The sequence below is a fragment of the Periophthalmus magnuspinnatus genome, chromosome 3 (genome assembly GCF_009829125.3).
Source record: "Periophthalmus magnuspinnatus isolate fPerMag1 chromosome 3, fPerMag1.2.pri, whole genome shotgun sequence".
Taxonomy (NCBI): Eukaryota; Metazoa; Chordata; class Actinopteri; order Gobiiformes; family Gobiidae; genus Periophthalmus; species Periophthalmus magnuspinnatus.
Genome location: NC_047128.1, coordinates 20400394 through 20419971, shown reverse-complemented (window position 1 = coordinate 20419971; position 19578 = coordinate 20400394). Strand labels below are relative to the sequence as shown.

At 40.6% G+C, this 19578-nt stretch overlaps 2 protein-coding genes across 2 annotated transcripts in view; both read right to left on the bottom strand.

Moving 5' to 3' along the window:
* The window catches only part of abhd17c (abhydrolase domain containing 17C, depalmitoylase), a 143731-nt gene that overhangs the window by 45115 nt on the left and 79038 nt on the right, over window positions 1-19578 (bottom strand). The window lies entirely within an intron of this gene.
* The window catches only part of cemip (cell migration inducing hyaluronidase 1), a 79460-nt gene continuing 63826 nt past the window's right edge, over window positions 3945-19578 (bottom strand). The window contains exons 16-29 of the mRNA XM_055232584.1: window positions 19101-19229; window positions 18706-18791; window positions 17995-18126; window positions 17868-17903; window positions 16988-17140; window positions 16243-16423; window positions 15163-15378; window positions 14160-14371; window positions 11755-11940; window positions 11004-11208; window positions 9857-9943; window positions 6055-6212; window positions 5482-5582; window positions 3945-5134 (exon numbers count right to left, since the gene is read on the bottom strand). Of these exons, the coding sequence (XP_055088559.1) occupies window positions 5001-5134; window positions 5482-5582; window positions 6055-6212; window positions 9857-9943; window positions 11004-11208; window positions 11755-11940; window positions 14160-14371; window positions 15163-15378; window positions 16243-16423; window positions 16988-17140; window positions 17868-17903; window positions 17995-18126; window positions 18706-18791; window positions 19101-19229 (2016 nt within the window). The 3' untranslated portion in view covers window positions 3945-5000. The remainder of the gene's footprint in view (window positions 5135-5481; window positions 5583-6054; window positions 6213-9856; window positions 9944-11003; window positions 11209-11754; window positions 11941-14159; window positions 14372-15162; window positions 15379-16242; window positions 16424-16987; window positions 17141-17867; window positions 17904-17994; window positions 18127-18705; window positions 18792-19100; window positions 19230-19578) is intronic.

Below are 19578 nucleotides of genomic sequence, written 5' to 3'. Positions count from 1 at the left end.
GATTTACAGACACAATAGCGAAATAAAAATACCAGGATCATAAGGAGTGGGTTAATACAAACATGAAAAGTCTTGGCTGAGGACAAAACTACAGTTTTGTCACTGGCACCCCACTGAGGCACCTGAAATTCACAGCGGTCTCCTGTCCAAAGACTAACCAGGCCCAACCCTGTTTAGCTTCAGAGATCTGATGAGACTAGATTTTGATAAGGAGGTTTGGTTTCATCTTGAAAACACTTGAGTGGGATTATCTCTCCACAGTTCTGACCTGTAACATAGCCTGCTGACATTATTTGTCCCCATGTCTCCATGGGGACAAATAAGTGTAATTCCATACTGCGGAACATTCCACATAAAGCAATAAGATTTCTATGAAGACAACTAGGTGCCAGACCCTACACCAGTACAATTACAGTGTGCACTTCAAATAATTCAAATAAATAAATTAAACCACTACTTGGGACAATTACCCTACATCTATGTGCAGATATATCACATCTATGTGCACATAGACTATTCTCAGATGAGCTTGAACATCCAGCTTTGGAGCCCCCCAGTGGCTTTGGTCGCTTAGTACATGTGCATAGTCCACACATAGCTAGAGATGGCCCTGACTGTTGCCGTCAGCAGCTGTAGTAGCCAGGATATTTTATTAGTTCTACTTTGGTGCAATGTATTTGAAGTCACTTTTAATAATCTAGTGGAATGTACTAGATTTTTTAGAAAATAATCAAACATTAATGATATCTTTTCAATGTTTGAACCATAATTCTGTACATCTTGATGAATGAATGTCATGTTTTCAGTTGTTTTGCAGACAGGGCAGGTCACTGATAGAACAACTACACATATAAGGGTCATACATCCATAGCTCCAGTGCCAATTATATGCCTTAAGACATAATTACATTAGTAGCTATAGCACAGAACATTACAGTGCAGAGATACACATGAATCCCATAATGATGCCTTAAAACATTCAATTCTCATATGACAGCAACCATCCAAAATACTGCATCTGTTTTGTTTTGTTTTGTTTTGTTTTTTTACACTGTGTTCCCAAACTGATTCTGTGATAAACACAAGATGATAGAAGAAAATCTCAATTAAATGCAAATTGTATATTTTTCAAGATTTTCTTTTCGTTTTCTTCTTCTTTTTTTTTTTTTTACAATATTATGGGCATATGATAAAATACAAATACAAAATAAGTTAAAAAAAAAAAAAAAAAAAAAAAAAAAAAAAAAAGTCTTCCATATGTGGCTGATTTAAGGCACCTAATACAAACCTCTCAGTGCTGCAGTTTGAATTCTGTGTTTTAAGGCACATTGCTCATTTCCAAACACTTTTGCCCTCTCTGCATTATTTCCATCATTAGGCTCCACCCACTGGATGCAACTACAGCAAACGTCTTCTTTAGATTAGATTTTATAGTATTTATTACATTTAAAATATTCTATAAACAAGTTCACAAACAAGCATTTTGGCAGTCTTTATATCTAGAAGATTGCAGGCGAGGATATAAGTTTGATCGTGATTACTGGGCTGGGAATCTAAAATGGCTATAAGTGAAACCATTGGTTTCAGACTGATGAACGCGCCATTGCCATAGCAATAAACAATTTAAAACATGTTTTTCTATCTTCTGAATGGTCAACAGTCCTCAAATGGTCAGCTTTAACAGGAGGTTGAAACCCATGATTCATTTTTCAGTGCCAAATCTTTTATTCTTATAGTGCATTTAAGTGCTATAGAATCCTTTTCAAATGCCTTTATTGTTAGATTCAAAGTCAAGGTTAAAGTGACCAAAAAGTTATCAATTACACATTTCGAAAAAATTATGTTTTGAACATGGATAAACAATTGCTGGGTTTCAGATGACATTACGATGTTCTATAAGCCAAAAATATTTAGTACAGATGGGGGCAGCTAAAATTTATATTGTTAACTGCAGATTTTTGTAGTACAGTGAGTTCTTGGGTCGAGTCACAAATAAAATCGAGCTGGTTCAACATTTGTGAATTTACCTTTTGGATATTTCATGGCAAAGCACATTGTAATCAATATGAAAAACTGGCTCTTGCCCCCATCTGGAAGTATATCATTCTTTTAGTGACTAGACCCATTAATTTCTTCTTTTCCAACTAAAAACTGCCCACCTGAATATTACTAGCCTATTGATACTTTGCAATGGTATCACGCTGGGGGTGTTCTGCATGGAGGTCTATGGCAGAATGTTCAGCAGTTACCATGGTGACATGACGTACACACAATGCAAACATAACCAAAAAAGTTTTAAAAGTTTTAAACTGCACATTTTCAGGAGCCTGTGATCAATCCGAGCGTTTGTGGTCACATTTAGGTGTTTCATTTTCAACCAAAAAAAAAAGGTGAGCGTGACTAACTGTTGGCTAATTTTATGTGTCTGAGACTTTAACAGCAGACATCAGGTCACCTATTGTTCCAGATAAGGCCATTCTTTCTGATCAGATTGTCTTAAAATAAAGCTTAGATTAAAGTTTAACAAAGCATCAGACAGAGCAGTGCCCGCAGTTAGCGGCACACCCTCAGGGAATGTTGATGCCATCAGCTGCAAAGTATCAATAGAATGTTGCAATACCATCTGAAACCCCGCAATATTATCAGTGTTTTGCCATCTTAGTCTGTGATTTTTTTAAATTTTTTTTTAGCAAACACTTATTAAAAGTCAAAGTTAGTTTTTCTCATCTGTGAAATTGCCAAAATGTCCCTTATGCCCTTTTCATTCCCAGCCCTCAGATTGTAATTTACTGAATGTACAAGATAATTAGAAAAAAAAAATCAAATGAATGTAGATAAGACTAAGGACTATTTTTAAATTGTTATTTTTTATTCCACTGCACTGTTGGAAAATGATTGTAGAACGGACGTACCTGTAATCTTTATTAGAATGTACTCAACACGGTGTACGTGTGCAGATAAGTTTGTATAGTTTAGCACCAAAAGGACTCATGGATTTGTTCATTTGTCCATCTCTGGGGCAATACAGAATGTCTTCCCAATGCACAGTTCTTCAGACTTTGTCAAATCCGAGGGTAAGTAAATACACAGGGATGTTTGCTAGTGGCTTAAAGGTCCCATATTACACAAAATGGATTCTTGTGAGGTTTAAGTCATGTTATAATGCCGTTATCTCCTCAAAAACATACCAGGAGTTGTGTTTTGTTTCTCAAAAGCTCAAAATGCTCTGTTCCACCTTGTGATGTCATGTAGTGGTAGTTTTCAAGTTAGAGATTGGCAATTCCAGGGGTGAAATTATCCAAATAATTCGAGTGAAGGTGTATGAAGTTTAAAATACACATGACGACTTGACAGCACAAGGTGAAAAGAGTGTTTTTTCAGTTTGAGAGAACTCAGTCTAAATATGCAAGGTTTGTGTGTTAAACGTGTGAATGAAACAAAACTAAACTCCAGGTATTGTTTTTGATGAGGAAACAATATTATAACATTCAGAAAGTTGCATAATACAGGCCCTTTAAATACAGAATAGAATGTAGAGTTGGTGCCATGATGGTCTGCACAGATGGGACTGATCGTGACAGAAGAATGTATGTTCTGTCCAGAGCTGCAGTGCCATTTACATTATAATAAGAGTACCGGTAATAATATGTGGACTCTACTTATTTGCCTGTATAGATTACATATTAAAGACATAAAATCCTGTGGTTTGCCTGTGTGAGGTTTTATGAAGCAGCAGTCATAGTTTTGTTCCTCTGCTAGTTTATATCAACTATGGTCCATTCTTTGAGCAGATCCCCAGGCTTTGACATTGTAGCTCTACATGGTCACACTGAAAAATGGAAAAAACACTGAGGAGGTTTGAAGGTTCTTGTTGTATGTAATCTGTTTTTGGTAATAATGAATGATAAAAAATGAAGAAATAATACTCTTTATTTTGTTACACAAAGAATGGTTTAACAAGTTGATTCTCTTATATAACAGTAACCAAGAGCAAAGCAGCACATAGCACACATTTACACCAGGGCCAAGGTTTACAATAAATTAGAAAAACAAAATAAATTTGTGCTACTCTAAAACATACGACTTCCCCTCCGAAAAAAGACCAGCTATTTCGGCTGTGGCCCGGAGGACATGCTTTCAGAATGGAATGATTTAGAATTTTTCAAATAAACAAATCTCTCTACACACTCCAAACTTCTATGACAATGTTGAATGTTGGGAGATTTCTGACACACAGACAAGTGTCCTAGGACAGGGCTGTCCCTGTGCAGGGACACCTGAGAGACATGTCTCACGTACCTAATTGGCAGCTCCAAAGAACTGTGGTGTGCATCTGTTTTTTCTTTTCTACACATACACTAACTACATACCTAAACAAACACTTTTCAGGATTCTTTTCTTTTTGTGCTTATTGAATCAAGAATCACAGGAAACACATTTTGGACTGGTCAAAAAGTTTAAAAAAGTGCTAGCTTCTTTTATATTAGATGCGGAGATTTGCATAAAGTGTCATGTACTCAGGATGTTGCCATAGAAACCCCTAAAGTGTGTGGACCACTGAGTGCAAAATACACATCTTAGTCAATATATTCTTGTTGTTCCTCACTCATGGGACATTCGGACAGAACAGGACACTCAGACAGGACATTGCATTCTTCATTTGGGGAATAAAGGGAAATGTGAGACAGTGTTCACAGCCTATGTACAAGGACAGCCCCACTGCTCCTGAAGAGACAGAGTCAGGAGGAGCGGGGTAGCTGTCTGTATGCAACAGTCTGGTGCCAGCGCTGCTCCTCACAGACAGCCCAAAGTGCAGTATGTACACACTATGTACACATTATGTACACATGGTCATGAGGCTCTGGTTCAGAGGAGCTCCAGTGCTCTGCTGCATCCACATGTACTTGTACTTGTACCTATACTTGTACCTGTACTTGTACATGAATTTTTACACCAGTTGTGTCCAGTTAGCTTCAGTCTGAGGAGCCTCTAGTCTGGAGCTTAAATGTTCAGCTTGTTCATGTGGAAGACAGGGACAGGCAGGACCTGGTGGATCTTGGCCCGCTCAGAGTCTGTCTCCAGATGGACCCAGTGTGGGACAAAGGAGCCCTTAAAGCCGATGAAGGTGAACTTCTCTACAGCACAAGAAAGGACACATGTGAGAAGAGCAACCCTTATAATCACTGTGTGCTCTGGTATTTTGTAGTAAAATAATACATTTTTTTAGTTAATGATACAAATGAAACAATCTCAGACTCATTTAATAAAAATGATTCAGAGCTAGTAAGCTCTCTTTTACATCCTTTACAGACAAAATGTCCCACATTAGAATAGACAGCTGTTTGAAACAGGCTGTAATGCATGTCACAGTGACATTCTAGTTAACCTCCATAACTATTTACTATGAAACATGATGAGCGTGTGATTGCAGCACCATCTGCTGACACAAATATGCACTACAGAGAGGGCAGAGAGCACATACCTCGGAGTTTGATGGAAGGGTCGGCCCCCAGGATGTGCAGAACCTTCATCCAGGGGCTCCTGGTTCCTAAGCGGCCCTTAGAGGTCATCAGGATGATCGAGCTGATGGCATGAGAGAGAGAGGTATTAAAAAGTAACATTCACTTCAAACATATTTGTAAAAATATTTCTGAGTAACTTTTTGAGTATTATTGAATATTGAACTTGAGAATTATTATATTCAACAACTTCTTTTAAATTAGTACATTTTTGGATACAGTGTGCACTGTACGTCAACAAGTGACAACATTAAATGGTAACTAAAAAACTTACATGGGGACTATAAAGTTGACGACTCTGTACAAAAAAATACACTCCAACCAGGTTGGGTTCTCAGAAAGAGGAACCATGGTGTTTACATAAAAATGCTGCATGAGAAAAAATGACTTAAATGTTGATAATAGTTTTGAAGCTTTTTATTTCCAACTAAATTAACTAACTTTACTGTGGTGATTATAAGTAAAGTTAAAAGCATTTAAACCATTCAAACAGAGGTTCATAAATTCATTATTTTATAGTGCATATATGGCCGCACCTGTCTGGGAGCTGGCTGATGTAGTTGTGGATCTGAGTAGGGATGCCCTGGAGAATAGACGTCTTGAACCCTGTGCTCTCCACCACCTTCCCATCATGGCCGCCCACCACCGTCACCTGCACGCCATCCTCCGCCTGGTACCACTTCTTACCATTCACCTGAGACACACACACAAAAGGTAAAATACACAAAGACAATGTTATAGTCGTATCAATTTCTTCACCTTTTCCTTCCAATAATGTTTCGTTATAAAATAAATTGGACAGAAGGAGGGCTACACGATTAGGGAAAAATATCAAATAGTGATTTTTCAGACACTGTTATTCCGATTAGATTTATGTTTTAATAATAGGATTCCGTTCAAAGTTCACATTTTAAACGCACCCAGAAGAATTGACCAAAAGACTGAAGTAGTGTAATGACCTGATATTGTGTGTTTACCTTTTGTTGTTCTCAAAGCTGTTTATGTTGTTGTTGTTGTTAATGTTAATGCTTTTGTATGTGACACTTGGTTGCTATGCCGACAAGTTGATGTGCAGGTTTTATTCGTGAGTTACTGGTCTGTTGAGAGACTGGCTCTAGTGAGTTGAGACTGCTCTTGTTTTGCTCTTGTTTGGGCGTGGGTTATGGCCTTCAGCAGCCTTGTGTTCAGAAAGTAAACAGCAGAAGAAATTCAGTGTGTTTCCTCACACCAGAACTTTACAATATGAACTGATAAAGTATGTATTTCAGAGCATGTTTGTGTAGATGTATACTGCAGGGTTAGTTCTTTTTATGCGGAATAAGACAGGAGATTTATCTGTTTGTGGAGGAAATTATTGTACTTCAAAAGTTGCAGCCTTTCCCATGTGCTGATTGCATTCAAATTGTGATTTCGATTCAATTTTACTTAATTTTATAGCCCTAGATAGAAGGAAGAAGCAGAAGTCAGCAGAGGTTGTGTTTAGTTTAGTTGTGATTTCTGTACAAGTACTTCTACTGTGTAAATAAGCAGTGGTTATAATATGTAATTTTTTTGGTAAGGCGTCTCCCATCTGCTCTCCAGTTATGTTATTGCTTTGCCTAGAATGTTCCACAATATGGCATTAAACATATCTATATTTTATTCTATCCATCCATCCATCCATTTTCTTCCGCTTATCCGGGGCCGGGTTGCGGGCGCAGCAGTCTAAGCAGGGACTCCCAGACTTCCCTCACTCCGGACACGTCCTCCAGCTCCTTCGGTGGGACCCCAAGGCGTTCCCAGGCCAGCCGAGAGACATAGTCCCTCCAGCGTGTCCTGGGTCTTCCCTGGGGCCTCCTCCTGGTGGGACATGCCCAGAACACCTCCCTAGGGAGGCGTCCAGGAGGCATCCTGAGCAGATGCCCGAGCCACCTCAGCTGGCTCCTCTCGACGTGTAGGACCAGCAGCTCTACTCTGAACTCCTCCCGTGTGACTGAGCTCCTCACCCTATCTCTAAGGGTGCGCAAAGCCACCCTGCGGAGGAAACCCGTTTCGGCCGCTTGTATCTGCGATCTTGTCCTTTCGGTCATTACCCAGAGCTCATGACCATAGGTGAGGGTAGGAACGTAGATTGACCGGTAAATCGAGAGCTTTGCCTTTGGGCTCAGCTCCTTCTTCACCACAACGGACCGATACAGCGACTGTATCACTGCAGATGCTGCACCGATCCGCCTGTCAATCTCACGCTCCATCCTTCCCTCACTCGTGAACAAGACCCCGAGATACTTGAACTCCTCCACTTGGGGCAGAGACTCACCACCCACCCGGAGAGGGCAAACCACCTTTTTCTGGTCGAGAACCATGGCCTCAGATTTAAAGGAGCTGATTCTCATCCCAGCCGCTTCACACTCGGCTGCAAACCGCTCCAGTGCCTGCTGCAGGTCCTGGCTCGAAGAAGCCATCAGGACCACATCATCCGCAAACAGTAGAGATGAAATCCTGTGGTTCCCGAATCAGACCCCCTCCGGCCCCTGGCTGCACCTAGAAATTCTGTCCATAAATATAATGAACAGAACCGGTGACAAAGGGCAGCCCTGGCGGAGTCCAACATGCACCGGGAACAGGTCTGACTTACTGCTGGCAATGCGAACACAGCTCCTGCTCCGGTCATACAGGGACCGGGCAGCCCTTAACAAAGTGCCCCAGACCCCATACTCCCAGAGCACCCCCCAAAGGACACCACGAGGGACACGGTCGAATGCCTTCTCCAGGTCCACAAAACACATGTGGACTGGTTGGGCATACTCCCATGAGCCCTCGAGGACCCGATGGAGAGTATAGAGCTGGTCCAGTGTTCCACGACCAGGACGAAAACCACACTGCTCCTCCTGAATCTGAGGTTCGACTATCGGTCAGATTCTCCTCTCCAGTACCCTGGAATAGACCTTACCGGGAAGGCTGAGTAGTGTGATTCCCCTGTAATTGGAACACACCCTCCGGTCCCCCTTCTTATACAGAGGGACCACCACCCCGGTCTGCCATTCCACAGGTACTATCCCCGACCGCCACGCGATGTTGCAGAGACGTGTCAGCCAAGACAGTCCCACAACATCCATAGACTTGAGGTACTCGGGATGGATCTCGTCCACCCCCGGAGCCTTGCCACCGAGGAGCTTGCCAACCACCTCGGTGACTTCAGCCAGGGTGATGGTTGAGTCCGCCTCCGGGTCCCCAGTTTCTGCTTCTGACCACATCCCCAGTCGAGGTCAGCAGCTCTCCACGTGCACTGTAAACAGTGTTGGTGAAGCACTCCTTCCCCCTCCTAAGGCGTCGGACGGTTTGCCAGAATTTCTTTGAGGCTGTCCGATAGTCCTCCTCCATGGCCTCCCCAAACTCCTCCCACGTGACTCCTTCGGGCTGAGCCCAGTCGGGAACCGTGGGGAGAAGCCTGGCCACCAGACGCTCGCTGTCGAGCACCCACCCCAGGACTGGCTCCAGGGTGGGGCCCCGGTAACACCGGTCTGGGCGACGTAGCTAGCTTTGATCTTTCTCTTTTCATAAGGGGCTTCTGAACCGCTCTTAATCTGTCCCGTCTCCCTGGACCTGTTTGCCATGGGTGACCCTACCAGGGTCATGAAGCCCCCGACAACATAGCTCCCAGGATCATTCGGGCACTCAAACCCCTCCACCATGTTAAGGTGGCCATTCAGGGAGGGGCTTTTCTATCTATTTATTCAATTATAGGTGTTATATTGGTCAGAAATATCTTTGCATTCTTATTGTAAGTGTGCTCACCTCTCCAATTGTCTCCATGGAGACAGATAAATTTAATGCCAACTGGCAGACCCTTTACCGGTGAAGGAGAAGGGACAGTACTTGTCAAAGTTTCAACCAATCAGGGAAGTAATCATTCATTTTCTTAACTTTTGTGGGGACTTTTTGTGCATTGAGTCCTACACACTTGAATTACACAACAGAATCCCTCTACGGATGTCTCAACATTCCAAAATTGAAAATTCCATCAAAAATGCAGGGACAATTTACATGCAAAGAACACATTCTTGTGACAGACTAATGATTGATTAAACAAAATAGAGGTGCTGTCATTTATTTATTTGCATTATTTAATCATAATTAGTTTAATCATAATTTTTTGTGTAATTGAGGCAAGTTTTGAGCCTTGTTTACTGTATGGTTGCTAGGTAACAGTTATGGAATTACCTCGACCTATGTCATATTTGCTGCCCATGTCCAACCAGGAACTAAAATTATTAAGTTCACCAAAAAATAAAAAATAAAAAAATAAAAATGAACAGTCTAACCTGTCATATATGCTTTAAGAACACTATCAGAGCTTACCTCAGTGAAGGCGAAATCGTCCTTGATGTGGAAGAAGCGTGTGTTGTAGGACTCTAATCGCACCTCCAGGAAGTGGTCAGACGAGGGCTACAGACACAGGGAGGAGGGGTCACAGTCATCAATTACACTATCCGCAAACATGGAAGGTTTATCAGCTCATAGAATTGATGCTGTAGCTAACGTGTAGCCAAGGAAGTCAAGGCACTCTCAGAATGTTCTTGCTAGTCTACAATGGGACTTTTAAAGGTGTAATTTGCAACTTTTCTGATGGAGAGCCCGCCATTCACTTGGAAATATTATTGCTTTGCCTGAATATTCGTCAGTATGGAATTAAACTAATCAATCTTCATGGAGAAAAGCAGACGACACCATCAGGCCAAGTTACAGGGTAGATCTGTGGAGCGGTGACCCTCCTCCCAGTAAGAATACATATTTTTCAAGGTATTTTTGAACAATAAACACCTGTAATTCAAGTAGACACGCAGGTGACAGAGCTAAAACTGGAAGAGTTACATAGTGCACCTTGAAGTGTGACACCATAGGTGCTCAGTCACAGAAAGGACTTTTTCTGTGCCAACTTATAAATTAAAGTGCTATCAGGGCCTTTGTATTACACAAAATTGTAACAGTAGGTGTGCCTATTTTTCCAACAAAATGCATTGTTTAAGGATATAATGGTTAACTAAAAACATTGTAAAAACACAGGTCAAAATCTGTTAAAATGCTATTATACTGACAAGCTGGATTTCATTTGACTGTGTATAGAAGTGTAGCTCTGACATCTCAGCGTAACAGTCCAATTTGGTCCATAACATTGGGTAATTAATTGTTGTCAACCAATTAACTACAAATCAATTTCAATAAGAAAATTATCATTAAGTGAATACACATTAAGTTGTTACGTTTTGCAATTTATCATGTAAAACGGGCTTCTATATCTTATGAGCTGGTACGCATCTAGATCCCACACCTAGAGGCTAGACCTTCTCTTTTAATCTGTTAATTTGAAAGGCCACAGAATTTCATAAAATAAACATGTCAATTACATTTTCCATTCAAGTTCATTAATTGGCTTTATAATTAATTTGCATCTGCTAATTTCTAGAAAAAAATAGTTAACTTGTCCTGTGTGTATGTGTTGGCATACCACTTTGTTGTCGGGCAGCTTGTGGGGCATGGGCACTTCCACCATGGGGATCTCTGTGTGATGGGGGTAGGCCTGGGACATGCAGTTACTGGGGGGGCTGTTTTTGGGGATGACAGCGGTGATCTTTATGCGTTCACAACCTTTGAGCGAGCAGAAGGAGAAGCCCTCCCTGTGGTAATGGGCTAGAACCCGCAAGAAGAGCAGTCTACAGGACACAAACAAGAACATTATTATAAACTGTCTTAAGCTTTGAGCCTTTGAACTTTCAGAAATCACTCACTGAGTTGCAAAGGCTGCACTAGCACTGATTAATGATTACCTGCTGGGTGCTCGGGTTTAGGTAGTGAGGATTCAAAGAGAGTCCTTTTATGTTTAAATTATTTAAAATATGTAAGAATAAAAAAGCATTCCAATTGTGTCAGTAAAAGCAATATTTGAAATTCTACATACTCAAACTTTAAGTTTAATATTATATATAATCTTTGAAGGAAATAAATACCATTTTCAGTCACTGCACTGGTATCACTTGATATAGGGTATACTTGGGATACTTAAAGCCATAGTATCGACAACAGTACTGGAACTGAAAAAGATGGATTGGTGCATTCTTAGTGAATTCTAATAATTTTGTTTCTATCTCATCTATTATCTCATCAATGTTTTTAGTGAAAATCTTAAATCGCTTGTTATTTCTTTATACTATTATATTATTCTGCATCCCCTGTGTTCTTTGTCATGAAGCTCCACTGACCCGGTGTGCTCCTCCCAGTAGTAGTAGCCCCTGGTCGGGTGTGGGTGCTGCAGCTTGTCCCTGTTGCTGATGGGGGTGTAGGTGGCGGTCTTGCGGGTGACTTTGGTGTTGCGGTCATGCAGGTCGGAGAGAATGGTAAAGGTGGTGCCGGGGGGGTAGCACAGGCCCACATTGATCCAGTCATCTCTGTCAAAGCATGCAGAAGTCAGGCAAAGTGTAGTTGGTCTTGGATGCTTGAGTTAAGTACAAAATGCTAAATTGTATTTTTATAAGAAATATCACAATGAAGGTCTAGTATATGTAGATATTAAGATCTCTTCTAAAAACCCAGCATTTAGGAGCATCTCATTCAAATAAGACTGGGTGTTTTTTGTAGACACAAGATGGCGTCACTTGACTCAGTTTCAGTTCACAGATTACTCCATTGATCTGTGCTACAATAGTTACTGTAATGAATCGTTATGACTCAAGGGCTGAGAATCAATGGAGCGCAAGTGACATTTTAGTCAATTTATCAACAACAAGTTATGTGAATATACATTTAGTGTTTATTTGTAAAGAGAACTGTTCACTAAAATGCAAGCCAACAGTGCAATTTAACTCTTTAGACAATAAAACATTGTCGTATTTCAACAGTGACATCTTAGATCAATTTCACCTTTTTACATGCAACAATATAAGGATTTCATTTCTTGGAGTCGTCTTCATTGCTTTTACCTCATTTCCCACCACAACTACCACAACTACTACAACTATTACAACTATTACAACTACCACAACTACCACAACTGCTTCTACATTTACCACAACTATCACATCTACCACAACTGCTACTACATCTACAACTACTACCAAAACTGCTACAGCTACCACAGTTTACCACCACTACCACAGCTATTAGTACAATTACAACAATTGCCACAACTACTACAACAACTACAACAACTACCACAATTAACACCATTACCCCAACTACTACAAATACCACTCATACCAGTACAACTGTTACAACAATTACTACTGCGAGCCTTACTACTACTACAGCAAGCAACTACTACTATTACAAGTAATACGCTTACTACTACTACTAATGAATTTACTGCAACGAATGCAACAATTACAATTACTACTACTACCACACTTTTAAACAGGTTGTAGTAGACCCGACAGGAATAGTCTAGGTCACTGCTCAGCTGCTGTGTGTGTGCCTGTAAGGGGGTGCAGTCCTTTATATTAATAGAGTTATGAATCATTTCTGTGGTTGTCAGAGTCCACTTCCACAACAAATACTCGCCCCATGCCTCGGGTCAGTCATCATGCAGCAAAGAATGGGAACATTATATTTGTGAACAACTTCAGAAATACTCTACTACTATTAATCAATATTAGATGTAATTATGATATATTAAAGGTGCTGTAGCCCACCTATTTTTTGTATTGTCATAACTAATTCATTTGAAACAGTTTGCAGTGGTCCAAAGTTATTTCTCACTTTCCTTATGGATTCAGAACATCATAATTACTAACATAATTACTTTATAAGTGATTTTCACAACTTTCAGAGACCACGGCGGAGTTTGCCACCACAGTAACGCTAACAACTAGTGTGCTAATGTGCATCTCCTGATTATCGGACACTAAATTTACAATATATCTGTACTGGGGACAGAAGACAAAATCAGGGAAAATAAAATTGGATACAGGGCCTTTAAAGGTGCACTATACAACTTCTCTGGTGAATGATCAGCTGCCTGCTTGTCTCATGGGGAAGTGCATATCTACTTTGCACTTATTCAATTACTCCTGATTTTATTGCTTAAAACAACTTGGAGAAACATGTATTCTTACTGTGAGCAGGCTCGCCTCTCCACAGATCTCACCTGTAACTTGGCATGGCTAGGGTTAGGGCTGCCTGTTTGTTTCCTTTGAGATAGATATGTTTACTGTGGACTGCTGTGGATGATTCCAGGTAAAGAAATGATTTCCATGGAAACAAACAAGTGGCCCTCCACAAGAAAAGTTACATAGTGCTTACATTGTGTTCCCTGAAATGTACAGCAACCCACACCTGAAAAGACAATAACATCTTCATGGAGAAAAGCAGGTGGTGGACTCATCACAAGGAAAAGTTTCATAGTGCTCCTTTAAAATTCAATAGCATTTTATCATGTATCCTACACAACACTTAAACTTACAGTAATATTTTGTTCCATGTGAAAAAGCATGTGAATCCTTGATGCAATAGCTTACTTTCAACACCCTCGCTATAATTCTATATCGGGGCGGACATTTTTATGGCATTCTAAACCCAAACTGAAATGACAGTTATATGAAATACCAGATGGTCACATAGGATTCCCCTGGGGGCCCTTAGGTGCTTTGGTGGGTGCTTGTGTGGGGCTCACTTGTTGAAGTTGATGACCCAGATGATGAGTTCTTGGGGTGCGGCCTGGTCCCAGTGCACTGTGTAGCCCTTGTACAGAGTCACCACAGGCTGGAACTGCTGATAGTGCTTCTTCTTGGCTACAGCACCCTCTAGAGTCAAGGGCCGGTCCGGGTATTCGTCCCTCACCATCTGCATCATCAGGCTGGCCGGGTGTCGGATCTGGATGTAGATCTAAAAATAGGTGATTTAAAGAGACAAGTGGTAAATACCAGCTGAGACTGAAAAGGCATAAATGACATTCCATTAAACGTACTTAAGCAAAGAAAACTAGACATAACTTTTAGCAACTGTCTATTGTCTATTGTTAAATTATCCATCGGTTTCAGTGAATATTGGCTTTTGTTGTCAATAGCTCTGTGTATCCACTGGCGTAACAGTGTATTATAACTGCAGAGGCTGAAAGACTATGCAGAAGCTGATTCACAGGCAGCAAGTGGACACGAGGGAGCAACTAAAGAGAAAATAACACAAGTACTATCAATACTTTAACTGTCGGGTTTTAAATTCTCACCAAATGCAAAGTGCAGGGCTGTTTTCTAACATGGATACAGCTCAAAATTCTGAAATGTTGCCCGAGTTTCCAAATAGGAATTCTGAGATGGAAGGGAGCTCCAGTCTGAATTTACAGGTTGGAACTTGGAAAATCCAACCTCTGAGGAGAACTGGAGCGCAGCATAACAGGAAGCTGACACCCATGAATTATTGGACAGAATAGCTGGTAATGGGGTGAAGAGTCATTGAGGGGAGACATTGACAGATTCAATTTGGAGCTGGAAATCCATCTCACTCAGTCACATTTGCTTTTGTAATTTTTTAAAGGAATATGAACTTTTTGGAGTAGTTTCCAGGCACCATAATTTTACTCAGTGGAAAAATTCACTGGACAAATACACTCATTACATTGTCGACTATGTATTTACCTGCATAAAATGACAAATATATCTGAATTACAGCACCCCCACCTGTGCGTAGTGGCCGCTGCAGATGGCCCCTTTCCAATCAGGCACGTCGATGCAGTCGGGGTGGCGCAGGAGCCAGTTGTCCTCTTTAACCAGGTACACTCCGGGGTACTGGCTCAAGGATCCGTCCGTGTCGTGGAGGACAGTGGTCTTGTCCCCATCCCTCTGCATGAGACTGAACCAGGGGCCCACCTCCCCGAAGAAAAGCCGTGAGGACAGCTGAGGAATACAGGACATAGGGGAGAGGAGAGGGAGAAGGTTAGATTCATGGACAAAATTTAGGACATCTTTGGGGCCTCATGACTAGTACTTGAAAGTGCAGTTCAAAATAAAATCCCTCCATAGCAGAAGTAAAAATTGAAAATGAAATCACCTAGGAATCGTCAATGTAACTGCAAATGTGCAAAAGTGCAATGCAACTGTTTGGCTTATATTTTAGTGTTAGTCCAGTTTGGGATGCAACAAGTTCTCAATTTTAGGGGTGCACAAGTTAGCCACAACTGTCACAAGGATTTAAGTAGTCAAATGCTTATTTTTATTGTGTTTTTGAGACATTTTTAAACAAGCTATATGTCATTGGTTGGTATATAGCTTTGCCCATTTCTGCAGGAGTGGTCCATGGTAATACGTTTGTTGTCTGAACGGTGTATTTGAAATCAAGAAGTTTCAACTGCCATCTAGAAGTAATTTTTTCTTTTTGTTTTTTCTGATTTTTTGTTCCGAAGGCTCTATTGGATTGGATCTGGTCTTGTGGTCTGGCCTAGTATTTCAGTCTGAAGGTACTGGTCTGAGGAACTAGTATGAAATACAGGAACCTTGAAAATAAGATGGCAGTCAAACTGTCTCAATTTCAAAAAACACTGTTCAGATGGCTATCTTTGAAAACTTTATCAAAATGGTAACTGAGTAGCTATGAATATTTTCTAAGACTCCCGCTGATGTTATGGATTATGGTTCAAGAAATACAAAGACGAAAGACTGAAAAAGACTGAAAGGGTTTGAAATGACATTGCAATTCCAGGAGGCTATTTAGTTTTGTACAGATTTTGGCCATGATGTGTTTTCTTCCTAAGCAGTACTGACCGGGACCTGGTCAAAGGTGAGCTGGGACACGTTGTTGTTGGGGCAGCTCTGCCATGAGTTGTTCATCCTGAAGCCGAGGGCACTGGTGTGGCGTCCGTCCAGAGCAATGAACTTACGAAAGGTGCAGTTATGGACACGGACTGGCCCGTCATATACCTGCATGCCCCGCAATGGGAAGTCTCTGAGGGACAAATGTAAACAGCATTATTTCATTAGGACTCACTTTTTCACATGCACATAACCCTTCATTTCTAGACTTGAATGGACAATACTAACACATTTTGTTTAGGGGGCATGTCAACTTCTCCTGGGTTACCCTCTTGAGCTACTTCAATTATTGTACAACAGTTATCTCTAGAACAGCATGGCATTTTTAACAATCTTTCAAATGCAGTTTTCAGTAGCATTTAAAAAATAAATACTAGCCTAGCCTGATGATGTGTAGTCTGGGCCCCAGTCTTATCTCCTATTATTATGATGGGTGTGACTGATGGGCACATTAGCCTACTATACGCTGTTTTCATAATAAGTACCACTTAAGAAAATGTTTGTTTTTCAAATCTAAACGAGGTCCATAAAGTTAAACCAATAGGACTTACCATTTCTACAGTAATAAGTACTAGAACTGCAGACAATCAGAAGGATTTCAAGAACCAGTATACTTTATTTTGATCAAACAAACCAATTTAAATTCTTTTTACTATACTTAATGTGTAAATGTTGGCTGTGTGTTAGCAGAACTTACATGCCGCGGGGCAGAGTGCGGCTCTTGAGGTCTATACCCCCTGGGCCCCACACACTGCCAGGCTGGAAGCTTCCTCTGTTGTCACTCTCACCCACAAACAGAGAGTTCACCACTTGCTGGTGGGAGCCGTCATCGTCCGGGAATGTGCCTCCGCTAACACACCAGCAGAGCCATGGTTAGATACATCACAACACATTAAAAATTAAAAGATAAGATCAAGTTCACAGTGCACAGTTTTTTTGTTTATAAGCACATAAAAACTGCTGTATTAATACAGGGATCACATTATGCATTGCAGAACATGTTTGTAGAGGTCTAAACTGTAGGTTCAGCAGGTTTATTAAAACCCCATGAAGACAGCATTTGCTGAGGAAATGATATTACACAGCCTAAATAATTGCAGCATTTGCATGTGGCTAACTGTGACTACTCAAATGGAGCAATCTAGCAGCCCCAGTAATACATCATAATAGAGTTTGACGTATACACACCCCCATATATATATATATACATATATATATACATACATACATACATATATATATATATATATATATATATATATATATATATATATATATATATATATATATATATATATATATATATATATATGTATGTATGTATGTATATATATATATGTATGTATGTATGTATATGTATGTATGTATGTATATATATATATATATATATATATATATATATATATATATATATATACACATACATACATACATACATACATACATACATACATACATACATACATACATACATACATACATACATACATACATACATACACACACACACACCTTTAAGGTATGCAGCATCACAATAAGGTATGCCATATTTTACACAGAATGTATGACACTCTTACCTGGCCAGAGTCAGGCTGATGGCGTTATCAGCAAATCTACAATGCATAAATATGTGGGTCAGTGAAACATTCCCTGTCACACCATAGAATGCTGTATTATCTGTCAGATTTGTGGACTGATACTGACTGGCAGTCATCCAACCACACATCTCCTCCTCTCAGCCACGCCCCCTGGTCCATGTTCTTGTAGGCGATGAAGCGGTGGATCCGAGCAGGAACCCGAGGTTTGAAGGGGTCTGCATCCTGATGAGGCCTATATCTGGGGACAAAAGACAAGTAATATGAAGGTATGGCTGCACAACCGGTAAATGGTCTTTGAAATTACAAAGTTGATTCAAATTGCAATCTGATTTGGACTTCAATCTTAAAACTGTAACAGTCAATATCAAAGGTGCATGAGGTAACTTTTCTTATGGGAGGGTCATCACCACATGCTTGTTTCCATGGGGATGTGGTGACTGGGACATTTCCCTTCTTCTAGTAAACTGTGACATATTACAACTCTGGCTATCACCAGGTGAAATTTCACAATATTCTATTATTTAACATACTATATAATATGTAATAATTAATATAACGTCCACATCCTTGAGCCTACTTTTTTGCATTGGCCATATTGTTTATACACAAGTTCATTTAGCTGTAACACTCAAAGGTCAGAATTCCTAATGTTCACGAAGGAAGTGGTTGCCTAGGTTGGAAAGCATCAGTACATCTCTGTGGAGACAGTCAAGCAACTCGTGGACCCTCCACCAGAAAAAGTTACATAATGCACCTTTAAATAATGAGAACTAGATCAGTCAGACTCGGGTTACAAATGGTTTAATGTCAATCTCACCTGGACGCCACCACAGACAGGTAGGGGCGCTTGTCCTTGTCGTTGGCTTTAGTGGTCTTGACTCCATTGTCCAGGATCATCCCGGCCTGCAGTACACATACACTGTCACTAGAGACGTTTAAACAAGATGCAGAACCACACATGGAAGTATACTGGCATAAACAAACTGGGTACATTTTTTTCAATCACATGTTTGGCTGGTCTCAATTTTGGCTGGTCTCTCAGAAATTTCAAATCTAAATTGAGAAAATCATCTGCTAGCACTCACGGTCTTTCCTTAATCACATTTTCCCTAAGTATAGTCCCCATCTATAGATCGAATTAAGATCTGAAGGGATTGGAAAGTCAAATATTCTAAGACTGAGAAGCCCTGGTACAGTATTATATTGACTGACCCGGTAGTTGGAGTGTGCCCGGTTGTTGATGAACAGGCCCATTGGGGTGAGCTCTGTGCGCCCAGGTGAGTACATGCCTTCAGAGGGGCCTGTGGGAACATGATGGAAGAGGAACCAGAATCCAGTTTCCTGTTGAACCAAACACAAGCTCATTAGGTCATGGCTATGTGTCCATGCAGATCAAACAGAATTCCGCTCTGCAGCCAGTGTGAGCTCAACCAGTGAAGTCTTGTTTTTGTCACCCTTGTCACCAATCAGAAACTTATTTGTGTGTCAGTATTGGAGTCAAATCACCGTTTCTTGAGTCCTTAAAGGTGCACTATGGTTGTCTCAATATGTTTCTTTGCCTGGACTGTTCCTTTAAATTATCTTTGAAATTGAGTCTCAAGTCAATATCAGTTCAGAGCTATTACTACAGGGACCAATTTGTGGTTGGGTACTGGATAGGGTTTAGATTATGATATTTTTGACTGATAAT